Below are 18,299 nucleotides of genomic sequence, written 5' to 3' on the forward strand. Positions count from 1 at the left end.
AACAAGTGCGAAATATAAAATTTTTATGCATTTGATATTATAAAAAGTTTTACAGGTACGTTTAACAAAGCCCAATTGCTTAAGGCCTTATCTTTAATTTTGCCCATATGATGAGTTAAAGTCATTTTATAATCTAAGTATATTCCCAAATGTATTGTGACGATAAATATATGAATAGGTGATGCACTTTATGAAGACGGTGACAAAATACAGGTCTTACTCACGGATTACATATTGAGGCACGCACCATCTGGAATATTTATCATACCACAACTGGCCTGCAAAAGTAAGTATCACACTTTTCAAATTTTTTTTTTTTCAAATTTGCTTCAGCAAGTCTTCTTCTCCCTGTACTGTCACTAATGTAGTCCCTCCGGGTCTGAAGTAGCTGTTGCTGGACTTCAACTGCATTTTGGTGGCGATTTCTTAACACAGTGGAAATAATATAACGATCTTCTCGGGCACTGGTACACCTGGGTCTGCCAATACAAGGTCTCCTCAGATGGTGTCCAGTCTCTTCGTACCTTCGCTTTACCTTCTGGACCGTTCGTACCGTCACACCCACCATTCTTGCAGTGCGACGCATACTGATGCCTAGTTCCAGAAAAGCCATGATCCTAGCACATTCTTCAACTGAAAGAGGCATGATAAATAAATGTTATGTGCTTTTTAGCATAAATTTATAAAACAAGACCCATCGATCTTGAAAAAAATTAAACACAGAAAGAAAAATGTGAATGATAAAATTGTAATTCGGAAACGTCAACTTTGAAAAAGGAATGGTTTTGTTTTTGAAGTTTTTTTTTCAGCCAATTCTTAAAAGAAGGTTACCGACTATAAAGTTTTTATGTACAAAATTAAATTCTCTTTGGAGACCTTTTTATTTCGAAAGTATATCTTGTGAACTTAAAACGTTATCCCAATTTTAAAAGTGTGATACTTACTTTTGAAGGCCAGTGTATTAATCTTTTTTTTTAATGAAAATAAGGGACGATACGAGCAGTACACTCAGCCGATGGTAATTGATACGCGCTGCCCATTACAATGCAGTCCCGCTCGAGATTATTGAAAAACGCTAAAATTCTGAGCGGCACTGCAACTGCGCTCGTCACATTGAGACATAAGAAGTCAAGTCTCATTTGTCCAGTAATTTCACTAGCTACGGCGCCCTTCAATCCGAAACACAATAATTCTTACACATTACTGCTTCACGGCAGAAATAGGCGCCGTACATAAATAATACAAAAATAAGCCTTTGTTATATAGTTTATTCAAGATTACGCGCATAAATGATTGTAAGTAGAGCAATCTATTATTATTTTATTACAATATTTCGTGTGTGTGACCGTTTATTGCATAAGAAGCATTCCCACGGGTCACCTCGTATAAGTCAGAGATAATAATAGTAATAGTATATCTTAGTCCACCTGACCAGCCTAGCGAAACTCGCTAATAAAAAAGGAATACACTCGATTGTATCAAACGTGCAGTCATTGACAGATTGACAGATGACGGTTATAATCTTTTAAAAACAGAAGATAACCGAAATCCACTACGTTATAAGCAACTGTTCGCTTTCAAACTTAGCCGGATTATACGTCATCGACAATCGCCATACTGTTATTACTACTATTTCAAACTTATATCAATTAACTGCACGTAAACTAAATTTCAATTTTTACTAAGGCAGTCCCCCCTCTTTTTACGTAGTATTTACATCCTCTTTGCACCTGACATTCAATTTGAGTGTACATTTAGTAAAAAGATGTTAATATGTATGTAAAAATTACAAACGTATATAAATTTACAGTAAAGTGAATCTAATAGTAAGGTGTGAGTTAGGCGGTGAGAGGAGAGGGGGGGGGGGGGGAGCCCGTTGGATAGGAAGGTTGAGTTGTAACATGAGCTTGGTCTATGTGTGTGGTGTCAGTTCACATGAGGCGGGCGAGTGTGATCCGTGCCTTCACTTACTGACCGTTCCGTACAAGCAATTGACAGTCAAGTTCAATAAATCCGGCAAATTTCACTTAAAATGTAAAAGAAAAGAATATTACTTAAGTTATGTTTTTTAAATAAGAGACGAGACGAGGAGGACGTTCAGCTGGTGGTAAATGATCCGCCCTGCCCATTACAAAGCAGTGCCGTTCAGGATTCTTGAAAAACCCAAAAATTCTGAGCGGAATTACAATCGTCACCTTAAGACATAAGATGTTAAATCTCATTTGCCCAGTAACTCCACTAGCTACGGTGCCCTTACACACACATTACATAAGCGCCGTTGTGGTACCCATAATCTCGGGCATCTTGTCTAAAGGAGTCTCCCACTTGGAAATGGGATTAAATTACATTTACTAACAATTACATTACTAAAGTACATACGCTGCATCGCAAAGCTAGTAAATCTGTGAGAATATTAATTGAATAGACCGTTATTTTGCGAAAATCTTGTTTAAATGTTATAAATTATGATATTTAGTGATAATTCCGCTAAGTTAGAAATTGAGGAAGAAACGCCATGCCAATGTTTTTTTTGTGAACTTAGGCGGAATTAATACTAAAGAATAACCATTGATAAGAAATTAATTTTAAATAAAAAAAAAAGTGAAAAAAAACTTTTATGAATGTTCCTACACCTCAAATTTTATAAAATACTTAAATCATTTATACGTCTAGACAGACTACGACAGCTGTGAAAACGTCCAAATAATATACATTAGAACTTACCTCTATTTTGAACAATTCACGCACAGAAAAGACAAAGTGACATACAAATCGCGAGTGTAAAACGTAGCGAGTCACGCACACTAAACTAATATTCCTGGCCTGTTTTTATCGGGTGTCTAACAGCAAGATATTCTATCTAGACTTATAAATTATCCAAGTAAGTAGAATAAAGAGTTAAATGTTAAGATATGTTAAGATACCTATAATCTAGATTATACATATAAGTAGTGGACCCAAAAGACGTTGTCCTGTACACACGTCTTAAATTTGAAAAATTGGTCCAGCCGTTAGGAGGTGTTCACTTACATACACATGAGCAGGAGAATTATATTATATGGACGTAATTGAGAATCTAAACCATTCTCGAATCCATCTAAGACACACAGAAAGTTTCATTAAAATCGGTCCAGCCGTTTAGGAGGAGTTCAGTTACAACAGACGCACAAAAGAAATATATAGATATATAAATAGCATAAAAACAGCAACATAAGTCACATCCCAAGTATAAAACTAATGTGAGTACGCCGTTACAGACTACTCGACATATTCATTTCCGGTTGAGTTGTCTAGTGGCGGCCTAATTGCAATATGTCATTCATCGCACAGTGTGTGTGCACCCTTACCCGTGCACTCGAGCCTTTCACGACCGAGTGGTGACGGGCAAAGGCTGCCGGTGTAAGTGCACTGAAATACATTATTCATGTGAATTCCATTTTGTGTTTTTTGCGCGTTCCTTCGAAAATATTAATTTCATCTCATGCTCAAAATCAACGACGTTTTACCACACTCAGTATGAAAAATCTATTCGTAGTCTTTTGTTTTTGACCTATTCGATTGTTGAACTAGCGTTATGCACTTCATCAATATCAGGGTGTTTGGAGGAGGCATAAAAGGCATAAGAAAGACATTTATTTTCTCAAAATTGATTCCTTTAGATTTTTTTTTGATGTCATTTCTAATATACTAGATACTACTACCGCTTCCGAAACAAATGGCGCTCTGAGAGAGAAGAAGCGGCGCAAGAAACTCTCCCAGCATTCTATTTTTGCGCTCTTTTCAATAAAAATATACAATACTGTACAGTCATTTCTATCGCTATAAAATAATCATAATCTAGGCCCAGGCTGTCCGATCACTTAGATATTCAGCTGTGGAGTGGAGCTGTGGATTTACGACAATGCCATTTTTTTTTATAAAACATTTAAATTTATTTATACATAATTCCTGAACAGTGGCTGTGACTTTATTATAAGCCTACTAGAATTAGTTACAAGCAATCCCTTATTTCTAGTGTTATAATAATGAAAATCACTGCATCAGCAAGACGAAGACAAGAAGGAGGTATTATATTTTACATGTTATATACTATTCAATGGTAAAAGACAAAAATCTAGCATTGTTAATAATAAGAATTGAATAAAATTCAATGCTATGGCTAAGGCGATACTCAGTATCTCAGTGACGTGAAATACTTAGTATAAATAAAATAGAATACATATTATTTTGGTGATTAACGTCACCTACTTGCTTTAAACTTTATTAACAACTTGCTGACCCGACAGTCGTTGTTCTGTCAATAAACGGTTCGAGAGATATGGTAAATGCGTGGGTGGGATCGTGACACGACAAACTATATTATAAACTACTAGGAGTTATTAGGGAACATACAAACACACATTCTCTATTATACAGGATGTCCCAAAGTTATGGGACATGAAGGGAAAGTACCTTAAATATCGAAGATAGGCTATTTTACTGAAAGAAGACTATGTTATTTTTAAAAATTAGTACTTCTGCATTCAAAGATTTTCTAAAATTTACTTGCCTCATCTGGGAATCGAACCGACTAAAATGTAAAAAAAACACCTATATATGCACCCCGCATTAAAAAGAGTTATTAGTTTTTGGCCATTCTTTCGATTGGCATCATAAGAGTAGGGGTGTTTTTTTATATACATCTAAGTCGGTTCGATTCCCAGACGAGGCAAGTAATTTTTAGAAAATCTATGAATGCAGAATTACTAACTTTTAAAAATAACATAAAGTCTTCTTTCAGTAAAATAGCCTATCTTCGATATTTAAGGTACTTTCCCTTCATGTCCCATAACTTTGGGACATCCTGTATATATGGATTAATGTACATATAATTTCTTACTTTATTTCTCTATACGTTATTAAAACTAATGACATTCAAAGACTTGTTTAAATCCCTACTAATATTATAAATGTGAATGTAAGTTTGTTGTTTCGCTTTTACGTCGGAGCTACTGAACCGATTTTGATGAAATTTAGACTAGAGCTTAGGCTACATTTTATCCCGGAAAAATCCCATCGATTAGCTATAACCATACCAATATTACGTTAAGTGTGCCATAGCAATCTTCCTCGGTAATAAGATTCATATAATATGTTGGGAACGGGAGCGAAAACGGAAACTGAAACTGGAATAGGGCATGAGATAATCTTCAATTAAAACTTGCCTATTATTTTTAATAAACCCTTTATCTACACGGACGAAGTCGCGGGCATCAGCTAGTAATTAAATAAATATAAGTACTTAATGGTAATTTTTTGTGAACAAACTTATTCTGAAGACATTTCTTAATATGTGATATTAATATGTAGTGACAGACATCGCGTAGCAGTGCAGATGCAGTTTATTAGTATAACATTATTATTTATTATATATTATACTAGGAATAGGAAATAGGACTTCTCTCTGAGAAAACGTATTCGAGCGAGTTTTCTTTCTAGCCCATCGTGTTCCAAGTTTTAACATTTTGATTTATAATTTTCTGAGGTAAACTTAAGAAAGATTAAAGAATAAACTCGTATAAAAGACCTGGTCAGGAGAACCAAAAAGCTTATATTTATTCTCTATCACTACGCACTTGAAATGTCGTGGTTGTCATGAAGTACAGTAAGAGTGCCAAATGTGTCTCACAATTTGTCGGTATCTGCATCTCTTTCTGTTAGATGTCATTCAGGTGCATTCAATCGGTCAGTCCATGGAAGGCTTTTTTATGACAAAAAGAACGAGACACGCAGCACGTTCAGTTGACGGTAAATGATACGCTCTGCCTATTACAATGCAATGCCGCTCAGGATTCTTGAATAACCCATGTATTCAGAACTAAAATTGCGCTCTTCACCTTCAGACATAAGATGTAAAGTCTCATTTTGCCCAGTAATTTCACTAGCTGCGGCACTCTTCAGACTTATATAAAAATGTTAATTCGTTTGTTTGTGGGAAGTATGTTGATAATGTGGCATATGGAGGTTTGTAATCGCTACCTATCTCAGTCTAGTTCAAACGAAGAATCCAAATTATTATTATATAGTATTCTCTTACAAACTCCTGCATCGCAGTGGTGAAAGTAGAACGCTATTCGAACCTGCGACCCCGGGCTGCATGCCATATCCGGTGTCGTGTGTCAGTGTCGAGTGACTTCACTTGATACGTTTAACAGCGCGTGTGCGCATCGTGTGGCTATTGGGCATTACAATCATCATCATATGATCTAACGATGTCTTAGTATTATCTTCGTAACAGATTGTTAACACTTTAAAGAAAATTCACTTTCACGACTCCTGTCAAATTCAGCCCGTCACAATGAGTTACTACTATATATAATGGCCACTTACCCAGGCAAACAGTGAGCATAGAGTTAATTTCACTGTTGCTACTCGTAGGTATATACAAAGGTGCGATAGCAGTACCGCCTAATACTAACACGTATTTTTACAGTTAATTCTACTGCTACTGCAGTGTGGTAGCATTATTATCCTGCACCCACTGTTACCATCATCATCATCACATCAGCCGGAAGTAGTCCACTACTGGACAAATGCGTTGCACAGAGATGTGGATTCTCTCTGCATCTTCTACCGCATTTATCACGGGGAGTGCTCAGAGGAGCTGTTCGGGTTGATACCAGCGGCCGAATTCCACCACCGGACATTACGTGAAAATTACCACCCGCATCACGTAGACATCTGGCATTCCACAACCATGTTTTTTGCAAAGAAAGTTCTTGCCTCGCAGAGCCACTTTGTAGAATCAATTACCGGCTGAGGTTTTCTCGAACCGATATGACTTGGGGACCTTCAAGAAAAAGCATATTGGAGTCAAGAAGGCTGGAAACGCATCTCTTGACACCTGATGTTGCAGATGTCCATTGGCGGTAGGTCTCACCTCTTCACACTCCGTGAGCCTCTTGCCCGTTTTCCCCCTCTTATATATCGGTCCCGCGCTGCCGTCATCCAACCTGTTCCGGTGACCTTGACCAGATCGTCGGTCCACCTCACTACTACACTGCAGGTACTCACATGGAAGCACGGGCACATGGGCCACCGGCGCCGCAGCGCGTGCGGCATCTTCTTCCGCGGCGGGTCGGGCGGCTCACACCCGCTGTCGCCGCACGCCCAGCGGACCAGGCGGGCGCGGGCTGCCTCCGCCGCCTCCACCCCGCGGGACCACGACGGAAGACCCTGCCGACAAACATTAAATATTATAAATAAACTTTAAGAACAATTAAATAATGTTTTAGTACATCAAACACTATTAACCGAACAATTCTTGTAAAAATATTTCGCAACGAATCTAACAATTTCAATGAAATTGACTATACTAGGGCCAACGAGACGAGATTTTTTCATTATGAAAAAGGTCCCTTACGACAAGACGAGCAGCACGTTCAGCTGATGGAAATTGATACGCCCTGCCCATAACAATGCAGTACAACTCAGGATTCTTGAAGAACCCAAAAAGTCTGAGTGGCATTACAATTGCACTCGTTGCAGAGAAGCAAAGCAAATAAGATATCAAGTCTCATTTGCCCAATAATTTCACTAGCTACGACGCCCTTCAGACCGAAACACAGTATTTACGCATAACTGCTTCACGGCAGAAATAGCCGCCGTTGTGGTACCTATAGTCTAGCCGGCATCCTGTGCAAAGGAAACTCTCACTGGTATAAAGAATGTAAACAAACGGACCGTTACGAGTTATAATGTCATTATTATGGCTGATTCGCACTCTAGTACAGACAACAGCGATTAGAATAGGGAACTTATAATTCGAATATAATTTTTTCAAATAAAAATGTGTTGAAGACTTTGTTTACATTCTTTATCTTCTCTCGTTGGCCTTACTATACACGTTGCTTTTGGACACATGTCACATCTCTGGAAAAACGGGTTTTTCCGAGTTTTCACACAGAACAGAGCTTGGTAACAGGTCCAGGAATATATATTTACATTATCACTTAGTCTGTTTCAAACAGCTTGTCTTTCGACACAGACTTCCCCTAGATGTTCCATGCCTCTCTGCCTTTTGCTATTTGGATCTACAGCAATTCTTGTCTGGTACTCTTCATTTGATATAATTTGATTATTATTTTAGTAAATTTTTTCCATGTTTTCCTATGAACATATTGTGTCCCGTCCACCGCCACTTTGAATTTAGTCATACCTTTTATTTCTTTCAACTCTTTTCTTATCTCCGACTACATTTCTTTCTATACCAATTTGACATACATTTTATTTTATTTGATATTCTATATTCAAAAAACTTAAAAAAGAAGATTCTCACATTTAAAAAGACCACCAAACGACAATATGGCGTGATGAGTATCTTGAACAGCGCCTACACCTTCTAAAAGGTCGGTCACCTTCCGGTAACGCCTCTGCACTTTGAAAACTATATGGGCGATAATGCTTATTCATCATTAATCCAACTGCATTTTACACTGTATTCTTGTGACAGCAATAAAGTAAACACAAAATTGGAATCTATAGTTATTTGTAGCGTCCAGTTTTAGGTTTGGTTCACTACCGAGAGCAATAAGCCTATTTGGAAAAACGTGGATTTTTGGTATTTGGACAGTGCTACGATATGGATATAGAATTAATTGAAACTTTGCATAACGGTCACATGTAGGTACATAAAGTATCCCGACTCCCGATTTTGTAGCTCCTGATTCTATTTGTTAAGAGTTTTGTATTTCAAAGTAAAAGTATTTCACTGAGTAATGTATTTAAATGTCGTCATTATACATACCTCAGATCATTTATACTTCTAGTTGTGAAAACGTCGAAAAATATTGACTTAAGAACTAACCTCTATTTTAGACATTCACGCACACTAACACTTAGTGTCATACAAATCGCAAGTGTAAGACGTAGCTTGTCACGCACATTAAACTAATATAACTGGCCTGATTTTATCGGTTGTTAGCAAGAGACTCTATCTGGACGTATAAAATATCTAAGGTAACACACTTCCTCTGTATAAGGATTCGTTGTTACAAATAAGGATAAATAAAATTAAGGAAAAAAAGGGAAAACATATAGATTTCGTACTTATATATATATGAATACGACATAATTGCATGTAATAAAAAACTATAGCTACTGGGAAGTGAATCAATACTTGGTCTATCGAGATATTACTTCATTATACTTCCGCGCCAGGTGACTGGACAGAAACATATAAGATTGTTTCGTGTCTGATGTTGTTGGTGACATTGTTTGATGTCGTTTGTTGAATGGATTTGCCATACTATGATAGGTTTCATGCAAGTGGAATGAGTCGGACAAGTATTTCAAGACAATAGCCATACAACAATATACTAGCGTATAAACAAACAGACAACGAGCGAGAGAGAACAACTTCGTCGGAGATGCAGCAAGTTAGAAAAGGAAAGCGAATCTATTGTTTTACAGTAAATTTGTTTTACAAGTTATCAACAGTCAGCTACGCATGGCATTAGTTCTTTTTTTAAAAGGAAAAGGAGGACAAACTTTTTTTTAATGAAAATAAGGGACGAGACGAGCAGGACGTTCAGCTAATGGTAATTGATACGACCTGCCCATTACAATGTAGTGCCGCTCAGGATTCTTGAAAAACCCCATAAATTCCGAGCGGCACTACAACAGCGCTCGTCACCTTGAGACATAAGATGTCAAGTCTCATTTGCCCAGCAATTTCACTAGGTACGGCGCCCTTCAGACCGAAACACAGTAATGGTTACACATTACTGCTTCACGGCAGAAATAGGCGCCGTTGTGGTACCCATAATCTAGCCGACATCATGTGCAAAGGAGATTTTGCTACAACGAAAACGGAAAAGATTATATGTATTTGAGTTTATAACTGGAAAAAGGCTTGGGTTTTGCAGTGAAATTGATATATCCAAGACTCTTATTTTAAATTTCATTTCAAATATACCAACCACATTTTGTAAGATAATGCTTATCAAATTGTAATAATTGAATAATTTATATGATAATTTTGAAACGTTATAGGTATTTTGACACTTAATTAAAATGAAACATAAATAAACCAATCATCAAATCATAATTAAATTATTATTCACAGCGGTTTCTACGTTTTCTTTTTAATTGAAATTTAACAAACATCATAGATAAAGCAATTTAAAGACTTGATATAAAAATACTAGCTGATGACCGCGACTTCGTCCGCGTAGATAAAGGGTTTTTAAAAATAATAAGCAAGTTTGGAAATGAAAATTATCTCATGTCCTATTTCAGTTCCGGTTCCCGTTTTCGCTCCCGTTCCCAACATATTATATAAATCTTATTTCGAGGAAGATTGCTATGGCTAACTAAACCTTCTATTAGTATAGTTACAACTCTTCGACGTAAATTTCATTTTTTACAAATCCCGCGAGAACCATGTATATTTTCCGGGATAAAAAGTAGCGTATGTCCTTTCCTAAGCTCTAGTCTATCGCTGTACCAAATTTCATCAAAATTGGTTTAGTAGCTCCGGCGTAAAAGCGTAACAAACAAACTTACATTCACATTTATAATATTAGTAGGGATTAGACCCCTTTACATAGTAACCCTAGTTTGACATCTAAAAGTAGCACTACAATTGATTCAATGATCTACGAGACTGCGTAATAAATTAAAAGTTCGCCCTTTAAATTAATGTATAATCGCGATTTATGCGAAACACACAAAACACAAAAAAATCATCACTATCGAAACAATTAGTTATATTTTAAAGTGATAACCCTTACTGATCTGAACCCTGTAGATTGAGCCACAACCTGAGAGTTGAACAAACCATACAAGATTTTATGACGATACGTCGTTCATAAAATTTTGTTTTCAGTTTTATTTGTGTCATCCTAATCGTTAAGAGCCGTTTTCGAGATACAAAAAAAATATAGAAGTCAAAGGACTCGCATAAACTGTATGAGACAAGTCTAACGGAGTCTTGTTTAGTACCTTTTAGCATTCGCTTGTAGGTAAGTAGCAGCATTTAGTTTTAATCGAGGCAATAGTTGGGCTAAGCGATCTTCCACAATGACGTTTTTGTAAAATTGTGTGAAGCACCCCACAAAATTATTTTTAAAAATCTTTACAGCGATGCGATTGCAATCCTTCTAAATGATAACTTATATCCAACTGAAGCTTCAAGCTTCGTCCCTTTTCAAGCAAAAAGGGATCTTTTTCTTAAGATTCAACCCCTTTTGGAATTCTATTTGATGCCATTTAAAAGGCTTTATCGGGCTCTCGGGTCCTTTATACGCCAGTACGCCTAAAATTATTCCATTTAATCCATTCCTGATTCCTTTATTAAATACTATCATTTTAATTACATCAGGATTAACAATTACCTGAGCTCACCACCTAGAAATAATAACTTTACTCAAACTACTTAAGGATTGTTTTTTTAGTACATTCAAAGTCCTCGGAAAAAAATCTATTTTGAATATATTATATTATGTCATTGCTATTTCTATAAGATAATCATAATCTGGTCCAAGGCTGAGCGGTTGTTTCGATATTCTGCTGTTACCTACAACTCATATAGATAAGAAATTCGAAATATAAGCAGGGAAAAACGAAAGCACGTTCGCGACAGATGGTAAACAAAATATCTTACTAATTGAAGCCATCAACAGGTCTGTTTCTCGATCGACTTTCTTCGAATACGTAATCATTCTAATAGGAGGTATTATATCGCGTATAGTGAACGCGCATTCTTCTTGTAAATCACGCTCGAACAATATATTTGACGTCTGAGATGAAATCGCCGGCACTGACTTTTTTATTTCTTTTAAAAGAGATATTAAAAATAAGTTTGACCTACCCGGCGATTACATCGCATAATAAAGTTTACGTTGTATTAAGTTGAAAAAGCAACAATTATACACAATTAGGTCTTTTATTAGTTTCTACGTACAAAAACAACCGCTCATTATTATGTAGTTTAAAACACGTGGAGCAAATGAGTGAAGAAAGAAAGACTTATCAAATATATAAGGCAAGTGTGTGTGGGCAAGTCGGTCGCGAGAGACCTCGCAGAACATTCATCGAACAAATTGGGGACGTTTTGAGAAAAGGAAAGGTCTGAAGCTGCCGGTACCAGCGAGCATGTAGGAAAAGAGTAATGAATGTAGAGGAAGCACGTGAGATTTGTAAGGATAAAAGCAAGTGGCATTCTATTGTCTCTGCCTACTCCGACGGGAACAAGGCGTGAGTATATGTGTAAATTGTTAATATATATATTAGCAGAGTTCCTGAACGCAGCATGTCAATATACTAATCAACTTTAAGGCCGGCAACGCTCCTGTGATTCTCTGGTGTTGCAAGAATATGTGGGCGGCGGTGATCACTTGGTGAACCGGCGAGAATTATTGAAAAGTGTGTGACGTTTGTAAGGATAGAAGCAAGTGGTATTCTATTGTCTCTACCCCGACGGGAACAAGGCGTGAGTGAAGAATGTATGTACATATGTATTAAAATAAAAGAAAAAGCATTTTAAACAAACATATAGTTTACGATACTACATGTTATTTTGTGTAAAATAAAGTGATTGTATAGATAAAATAGTAATTTGCCTTAAGTAAATAAACCGAATTCCACTACCGGACATCATGTCAAAAAGCACAATTCTACCCGTATTATATCGACATCTGACATTCTACAACAAGAATCTCTTGCCTCACACAGCCACTTTGTAGAATCAATAACCGGCTGCTGTTTTCTCAAACCAATACGACTTAGGGACCCTGAAGCTTAAAGCATACTCCTCCCAGCTTAAAGGCCGGCAATGCATCTCTTGAGCCCTGGTGTTGTAGATGTCCACGCCTACAATTCCCATCACGTAAGCCTCTTGCTCGTTTGACCCCTCTTGTATAAAGGAATATAGATAAAGAAAAGTTCACTGAACTTTATCTGATATAAAATAAAATTCCATGTCGGTAGTTACTCTTAATGGAATTACGTTTAAAGTTTTGCAAATCAACAACATTATGAGCTAGCTATTTTGCCTCTTCTCTATTTCTCGAAAACTATACGACGCGGTAGGACAATAACTGACAAAACGAGAAATCCATACTCGAAATAAAATAATAGAACCGAAATAATTTGTTATGTTTTTAAAGTGATAACCCACACGGCTAGGATTAATACACAAAAAAAATGATAACAATATTTTATGAACGACCTGAATGAATTTTTACCAGTGGGAGGCTCCTTTGCACAATATGCCGGCCAGATTATGGGTACCACAACGGCGTCTATATCTTCATGAAGCAGTAATGTGTTAGCATTACTGTGTATCGGTCTGAAGGGCGCCGTAGCTAGTGAAATTACCGGGCAAATGATACTTAATAACTAATGTCACAAGGTGACGAGCGCAGTTGTAGTGCCGCTCAGAATTATTGGGTCTTTCAAGAATCTTGAGCGGCACACACGAGCGCGTACACCTTCCTTAAAGGCCGGCAACGCTCCTGTGATTCCTCTGGTGTTGCAAGAGAGTATGGGCGGCGGTGATCACTTAACAACAGGTGACCCGTACGCTCGTTTGTCCTCCTATTCCATAAAAAAAAAAATCTTGAGCGGCACTGCATTGTTATGGGTAGGGCGTATCAATTACCATCAGCTGAACGTCCGGCTCGTCTTGTCCCTTATTTTCATTAATAAAAAAACTATGGAGGACTCGAACCCACGACCTCTCGTAATTGTGTTTGTTTGTTTATGCAATAAGCGATAGCAAAATAACATTCAAATGGCGTTTCACACTAACGTGATGACTCGTGAATTATGGAAATTGTCTAAATTTATATTATAAAAATATTTTTGTTGCCATAATCGATAGTCTATTAATCATTTTAATGTTATTTTATAATAAAATAGGTTTATTGGTGCAATGTTACGTTAAGTGTAAAGAAATAAGAGTTGAAAAAACAAAATTTAATTTAGATCCGGAACAAGCGTCCCTCTGTCAAAGTTTTATCACGACCTGATCAATGGTTCCGAAACGCAAAGGTAACAAACATACAAATAAATTTACATAGTATTCGGAGGCATTCTTCCGCATTTAGTAAAAAGCTGTTATTTTGATTTTTTTTTTCTTCAATCATTACAATGCAGTGCCGCTCAGGATTCTTGAAAACCCCAAAATTATGAGCGGTAGAATTGCGCTCGTTACCTTGAGACATAAGATGTCAAGTCTCATTTGCCCAGTAATTTCACTAGCTACGTAGAAGCAGTAATGTTTACACATTACTGCTTCTGATTTAGTAATGTGTAAACATTACTGCTTCACGGCACAAAAAGGCGCCGTTGTGGTATCCATAATTTAGCCGGGATACTGAGCGAAGAAGCTTCCCACTGGTACAATGAATTATAATTTTAAACACGTTAACTTTACCTTAAAATAGATATGTATAATTTTACAGATGCATCGTCAGTATAACGTATAGTAATAAAGTAACATATAATACTGTCATGATCGGCACTACGCTCTTGTTCCGCCTCAAATATCAAATTTCAAAGGCCTGGGATACAAAATTTCATCAGCGCATTGTTCCCTTGAACTTTAGCTGCGGCATTTCGTGAACTATTGCATTTTACATCGGAACTGTACAGAAAACTATCGCGCCAGCTCCCTGGCTAGTTCTTTACTTGGAATTAAAGCGTTCTTAGATCTATCGTTTTAAAGAGGCATAAAAGGCATTCATTTTCTCAAAATTGATTCCTTTTGAAATCTTTTTGATGTCATTTCTAATATACTAGATACTACTACCAATCCGGAAACAAATGGCGCTCTGACAGAGAAGAAGCTTAACGTAAGGTAACTACTAACCAATGTATTCCATATTAACCTTCAAAAAGGTTTCTCTTGAGTTGGGTTGATTTTTTTTATATTAAAACGACCATACGGGCAAGTGGCTTAAATGATATCTACAGTTATTTATTTAGGTATTTGGAAAACCACAGATTTTACAGAAGCGTTGCATCAGGGGTAAGAATATGAAATGTTTTTTCCTAAATCAAAGTCAGAGTTCGTATCGTTTCACTAGTCTTTTTAATCCCTAAGAGTTATTTACTCGTTTAGAATTGAAATAATGATACATATAGTGACAAAAATTTTACCAATTACCACCAGCATAGAAAAAGTTGAGGTTTAATGATAAAAAAAGACAAGAAACTCATTGCCACTATTTAAAAAATATATTTACAGATTTAACGTTTTACAGCTCATTTTAAGTTTTAGCGTAACTAGTCTGTTTTATTTTTTATATACTCTCTTTATATTGTTAGATGTAAGGAATAAATAAATAAACTATAATATATGCAAAACGATGCAACAAAAAATACTCAAACGCAACGACTTACTCGAGCTAGTAAAAATGTAAATCTATCGCCCACAAGAGCTATCGAGTACAACAGTTACCATCGGGAGGCACCTTTGCACAGGATGCCGGCTTATGGGTACCAGAACGGCGCCTATTTCTGCCGTGAAACAGTAATATATAAGCATTATTGTATATCTCACGAAAGGGCGTCGTACCTAGTGAAACTACTGGCCACATGAGACTTAACATTGTCAAGTCTGGGTTTATCAAGAATCCTGAGCTGCATTGTAATGGGGAGGGCGCATCAATTACCATCAGATAAACGTCCCGTTCGTCTGGTCTCGTATTATCATAAAAAACGATGAAGTAATTCACACATAAAGTAAATAAAACACTACGAAGATGAATAAGTCTAAGCATGTACAAGATACCTTTAAATTTAACTACGAGTAGCCGAGTTCTCTATAACAAGATCATACCGCCACTTTAACACAATAGCATTGTCCAATATAACACAACAATGTAGGTACTGAAGTCAGCTCCCTTTTGTAGTAATTCACGCGCCGCACCGTTTTTTTTTTAATTTAACGTATTATTAAGCACATTTTCTGTGTGATAGTATTTGTTTCGCTTTTATGGAAAATGGAGCTCTCAAACAAATTACCAAATCCTTAAAAGTAAGCATCGTTTCGATTAAAAAAAATATCGAACAAATATCTTCTGATCATTTTTTCAGTTTAGGCAACGGAAAGAAATAAGTTTGAAAATACATATTATATAACTAAGGGAGCCTAGCCTTAATTTAAATGTTTAAGATGTTTTTTTATGAAAATAAAGGACGACACGAGCAGGACATTCAGCTGTTGGTAATTGATACGCCTTGCCCATTACAACGCAGTGCCGCTCAAGGTTATAGAAAAACCCAAAAAATTCTGAGCGGTACTACAACTGCGTTCGTCACTTTGAGACATAAGATGTCAAATATCATTTGCCCAGTAATTTCACTAGCTACGACGATCGAAACAAAATAATGCTTACACATTACTGCTTCACGGCAGAAATAGGCGCCGTTGTGTTACCCATAATCTAGCCGGAATCCGGTGCAAAGGAGCCTCCCACTTTTTGTTGCTATTAAAGTGTTTTCAATTCTATTCAATATCTCTGTTACCGGCTTTCATGACCATGAAGAGTTCCAAATGTAACAATGTGTCAGTAGGTCGTGTTTGTTATGCGCGGCACGTATGCACGAGATGCACCTTCCATAGCGATCATCACCAGCACTCACCAATCACCGGTGAAAGTGAATGACTACAACTACTCCATCCGGGTGCCATCCTTGTAAATACAATGCTATAAAGCCCTAGCTAGTACGTTGAAATTATTTCATTCAGGCAATTATTATCTCAAAATTGATTCCTTTAGAATTCTTTTTGATGTCAATTCTAATATACTAGACACTACTACCGCTTCAGAAACAAATGGCACTCTGAGAGAAAAGAAGCGGCGCAAGAAACTCTCCGAGCATTCTTTTTTTATGCGCTCTTTTTAATGAAATATACAATATTGTGCTGTCATTGCTATTGCTATAAAAAATTATAATGAAGTCTCAACTATAACAATAAGGAACTCAACGTCCACTGTTTTCAATCGAAGAGTATTTTACAATGGCTGTAATATACATAACAAATTAGTTTGTAAGGCGCTGCATCTATGCAATATACGAGTCGTGTTTTAAGGGCAGCGCCAGCCAATTATAGTAATAGAAACAACACATAGGCGTAGTGAAAAACAATATAAAAAGTGTGTGTGTACTTATGTATGCACGCAAGAAGTTATACTTCTTTGGCCTAACAAAGCAGATATCCTTAAAATTATTTATTCCTCGTGATATTCTATATCACAGTAAATAATTTTTGTGGAAAGAACAATATTGTAAATATCTTGCAAAGATTGCTTTGGCAATCAATTATTAAATAACAAATACGGCTGTATGGGCGTGAGCCCTTTGCCTGTCCTAATAATGGACGAAGAAAACAAAAGAAAAAAAATAACGAATGTCGCAAACGTCAGAAAATTTTAGGAACCAACTTCACCCTGTTACTTTTGTGTTTCAATGATGCGCACGTATCATAAAATTTCACTCTCATAATTTTTTCATAACGCGCCTAAAGAAGTACATCTTCAAAAAATAAGGACAGTGCTAGCCAAATACAATACTTCAGAAACAACACATAACCGTAGTGAAAAACACACCATGATTTTATTGAGTATTTAAGCATAATTGAGTATGCATTGATTCAAAATTCCAACATGACATGAATATAATAGATTAATTGATAGACGCTGATTGTCTCCTTGACACCGCCGACTCCGCCATCGTATATCAAAAACTAATTATCTTTCAAATGCAATTAATCAGCACTAGATTCGATATTGTTTTACGATCATTTAACAGTTGCACTACTCAGCCTAGCGAAACTCTCTAACGGCCGTTTTCAATAATCTATCTATCCTTAGTTTAACTTACTAGAGGTAAACAAATCTATCCTTTTACGCTTACTTACATTTTAATAACCTATCGACAGATAGCATTGCACTATAACTAATAATATAACTATATTGGACATAACTATGGATAGATAAGATCTTGTCATTAAACGGTGGTAGCAATGTATACGTAACTAGATACGTTATTGAAAACGACTCTAAGAAAAAAGAGATTCGCTCGATTGTATGAAACGTCAGTCAGTTGTAAGATGACTGCTATAATCTTGTAAAAAACGGAGGTAACCGAAATCCACTATGTTTTAAGCATCATAAAATAAAATTCAATTTTTCTTAGGCAGTCTCTCCTCTTAATACGTAGTATTTACATCCTCTTTGGCACTATTATTATTCGCGAGTCCGACACATCGTACTGTGGCTCGTACCAATTCACCTACACCTAGGCCT

The 18,299-nt window shown here is 36.5% G+C and overlaps 1 protein-coding gene across 2 annotated transcripts in view; it reads right to left on the bottom strand.

Moving 5' to 3' along the window:
* The window catches only part of LOC126974260 (disheveled-associated activator of morphogenesis 1), a 164,624-nt gene that overhangs the window by 50,145 nt on the left and 96,180 nt on the right, over nt 1-18,299 (bottom strand). For both annotated transcript variants that reach the window (XM_050821713.1, XM_050821711.1), the window contains one exon: nt 7,054-7,215. In XM_050821713.1, coding sequence (XP_050677670.1) covers nt 7,054-7,101 — 48 coding nt within the window. In that variant the 5' untranslated portion in view covers nt 7,102-7,215. The remainder of the gene's footprint in view (nt 1-7,053; nt 7,216-18,299) is intronic.

This window comes from Leptidea sinapis, chromosome 32 (genome assembly GCF_905404315.1).
Source record: "Leptidea sinapis chromosome 32, ilLepSina1.1, whole genome shotgun sequence".
NCBI lineage: Eukaryota > Metazoa > Arthropoda > Insecta > Lepidoptera > Pieridae > Leptidea > Leptidea sinapis.